Source organism: Gavia stellata, chromosome 14 (assembly GCF_030936135.1).
Source record: "Gavia stellata isolate bGavSte3 chromosome 14, bGavSte3.hap2, whole genome shotgun sequence".
NCBI lineage: Eukaryota > Metazoa > Chordata > Aves > Gaviiformes > Gaviidae > Gavia > Gavia stellata.
In genome coordinates this window covers 14,051,678-14,055,015 of record NC_082607.1, presented here as the reverse complement: position 1 = coordinate 14,055,015, position 3,338 = coordinate 14,051,678, and the positions used below count along the sequence as shown (strand labels likewise).

Here is a 3,338-nt window from a genome sequence, read left to right as displayed (position 1 = left end):
TACATAATACATTATGTTTCCACTTTGAAATGAAAAGAAAAAAAAAAAAAAACAACAGAAAACCCAAAGACCCCGTTCCTCATTTCCTTCCAAATCAAAAAGAATTATGCAAGATCTATTACAGAAACACACATTTGCAGTGACAGTTCCTACAGAAGGGTCAAAAGGAGAGAGATATAGAAATAACTTAAAGGGAACGTTGCAAAAAGCAACACCATATCCCTCCTATGCTGCAAGGGTTCCATTTCTCTCTCACTCCCTCTAATTTCAAAAGTGGAAATGTTGGGAATGCGACAGATGACATCAGCACTGAGTTCGGACTCAATCAAATGTGATGCTGAGCTCATTTAAAAATTTTCCTTTGTCTCCCACCTCCCCCCTCACAGCTGACTGATTGCAGTTTGTTTTTCCAGAACTTCGAGGTAGTCTGGTTCTGTCTGTAGCTTTCCTTGGAGTAAAGGATGCTCAGGTTTAGACTGTTCTGCAAAATATTTCCTGGGAGTTCCATATAAAACAGTTTTATTTATCCTGTCCTGGTTTTGGCGTCTTGATTCATATGAAGGGGCAAACTGCCTTTTGGGTAAGGTGCAAAAGTTATAATGAACTAATCCTCCGGTGGGGAGTTCCTTGACCCTTTCTGCAATGTTTTGATACAGAAGCTCTGGTTCCCTTGGTGAGGATTGCTTTTCCAGTAATTCAGCTGCACTGATTGTAAATGCAAGACTGGTGGGGTCTTCCTTTTTGTGGTCAAGATTGCTATAGCTAAACTCGTGGAGATTCCTGTAATAGGCAACTGGATCCCCTTCCTTTTGCATGTAGATTGGGTTTTGGCACATCTGTCCAACAGGAGGGGGAATGTAGTTATAAACATGTCCTTCAGTTTTATCATGGGTCTCAGCATTGTAAGACCCGTACTGGAGCTGAAATGAACTTATATCTAAGTTGTTTGCGCTGCTGGGCATGCTTTGCACCCCCTTCCGGCGCTTAAGGACAAAGACAAACAGGCCTGCCCCAAAACAGACTGACAAAATAAACACAACCAGCAAGCCTAAAATTAAGACAGACAGCGGAACTTCAGTGTGAATTTCTGGGTAGGAGCTGGGTGAGACACCAAGGAGATGGGGTGTATCTGTGTTCTGATTTATGGAGACGAGAGACGAATCTGACAAGTTGGGGTTCTCTGGGCAGATGGCTTCTTTGCTCAGGAATTTCAGATGCTCTCCAGAGTGCTTGGTGGGAGACTCGCATATGACTTCGTTGATGACTACGGGGGGATTTGACTGCTGGTTGTTCTGGTCAGTGACTTGCTCTATCCAGTTCCTCAGCCCCAGGATGTCACATGTGCAGTCCCAAGGGTTCTCCTGGAGGTCTATCTGAATTAGAGCCGAGAGCTGGTCCAAGACTCCTCTCACAGGCAGGTGGGAGAAATGGTTGTTTCTAAGGTTGAGTCTGGTGAGGGAAGTGCCGCCAAAGACGTTGTCAGGCAAGGATCTGAGCAGGTTGTTATTGAGAAATAACAGATGAAGATTACTCAGAGCATCAAAGCTGCGTGGCAGGATCTCCTTAATGACATTGTACTCTAGGTAGAGATATTGCAGGCTATGCAGCCCGTCGAACATAGATGGGTACAGAATCTCAAGATAGTTGCCATTAAGATAAAGTCTGCGTAAACTTGTGAGGTTTGTAAAGGCACCTTCTTGTATCACTGCAATTCTGTTATTTCCTAGGTGTAACAGATCCAGAGAGCTGTACTCTACGAGATCGGTTCTATAAATGACTTGCAGATAGTTACTGGTAAGGTAAAGTTTCTTTGGACTGGTCGGCCTAGGGTGGAGATCGGAGATGTTACTTATCTTTTTCTCTTGGCAGTTCACATTTAAGCCGTTGTCTGAGCTCTGCGAAGTACAGATGCAGCCAGCTGGGCAGGTGATGGGCACAGGAGACTTTGTCTGGTAAACCATGATAGGTCCAAATATTTGTCTGTCTTTTGACACAGTGACACGGGGTGTGGGGCGGTTCCTGGTTTTGGGTGGCCGGCTGGCTTTTGGGGCTCTGGTGGGATTGATGGCAGAGTTGGCTGTGGGCGATAGCTTGGAGATGTGTGGGTCTGAGAGGACGGGGTGTTTTTCCCTCTGGTTTGAATCACTGGAGCTTTTCCTAGGGCAGAGATCTTGTCTGGTGAGCTGGGTCACATCTTTCCCGTGAAGCCTGAAGGGGGTTTCGCAGACTATCTCGCCCACGAACACGGTGATGGTGTCTAGCCAGGCCTTGAGTGGCAGCAAGTCGCAGGTGCAGTTCCAAGGGTTTTCCTCCAGCTGGATTTCCATGATGCCTCCGATGTGCTCCAGCACACCAGCAAAAGGCATCATCTTCAGCCGGTTCCCCCGCAGGTCCAGGTGAGTGAGGAGCACAAAGCGGAAGACATTGCTGGGCAGGGACAGCAGGAGGTTGTCATTGAGAATCAGCACCTTGAGCTTGTTTAGCTTGCTGAAGGCTCCCGCCTCAATGGCACTGATGTAATTGTAATCGGCCTGCAGGTACTCCAGACTCTCCAAGCCCAGGAACGTGTCTTCCTTCAGCACTTCCAGCTTGTTGTTATTGAGGTGCAGCCTCTTGAGGGTGCGGAGGCCGCTGAAGGCCCCTGTGCGGATCTCCTGCATGTCGTTGTTGCCCAAGTGGAGGGTCACAGCGTTGGAGTAGTTGACGAACTCATTGGGGAACAGGCGGGTCAGCGCGTTCCCATTGAGAAACAGCTGGTAGATCTTGGATGGTGGCGGCAGGAGGAGGCTGACGGTTGTAAATCCTTTGTTTTCACAATTAATGTTCAGCACGTTCTCCTTCTCCTCGCAAGGGCAGCGGCTCTTGCTGCAAATGTCTTTGGCAGGTTTGCGACTCTCTGTCCGCGAGATCCCAGCCACTGTTAACAAACTGAGCAACCAAACACCCTTCAGCATCTTTATGCGCCGTCGATCCCCGCTTCAGTACCTACAGTCAAACCTTTTAAGACAGGTAAGGAGAGAAAGAAGAAATCCCCAGTGAAAACGGCAAGGAGCAGAGGCTGCAAGGGGAGGGCAAAGCAGGTTGCAGGGTTGGCAGGGAGGGCGGCGGCAAGGCAGCGACTTGCAAAACTCCTCCGAAATCCCCCCTCCTCCACGCCTCCTTCTCCTCTCGGAAGGCGCCTGCAGAGCTGCTGCGGGGAAAGCCCCGTCGGGGAGCTCTCCAAAAACCGGAGCCTCCAGCGCTGCCCCCGCCCGGCCCCTCCGCCCGCCGCAGCAGCCGCTTCCCCCCCGGCGGCCGCCAGCAGCGCGGCCCCGTCCCCTCGCGCCGCGGTGCTGCCC

At 50.0% G+C, this 3,338-nt stretch overlaps 1 protein-coding gene across 1 annotated transcript; it reads right to left on the bottom strand.

The window, feature by feature from the left end:
* Positions 1-223: 223 nt before the first annotated feature.
* On the bottom strand, positions 224-2,954 carry SLITRK2 (SLIT and NTRK like family member 2). Its single transcript, XM_009812689.2, has one exon. It carries the CDS (start codon positions 2,952-2,954, stop codon positions 381-383), a length of 2,574 nt encoding a protein of 857 aa, XP_009810991.2. The 3' UTR covers positions 224-380.
* Positions 2,955-3,338: the final 384 nt, after the last annotated feature.

Bases quoted from the DNA above. Each gene is read 5' to 3' on its own strand.
- SLITRK2 (XM_009812689.2), bottom strand. From the start codon at position 2,954: ATGCTGAAGGGTGTTTGGTTGCTCAGTTTGTTAACAGTGGCTGGGATC.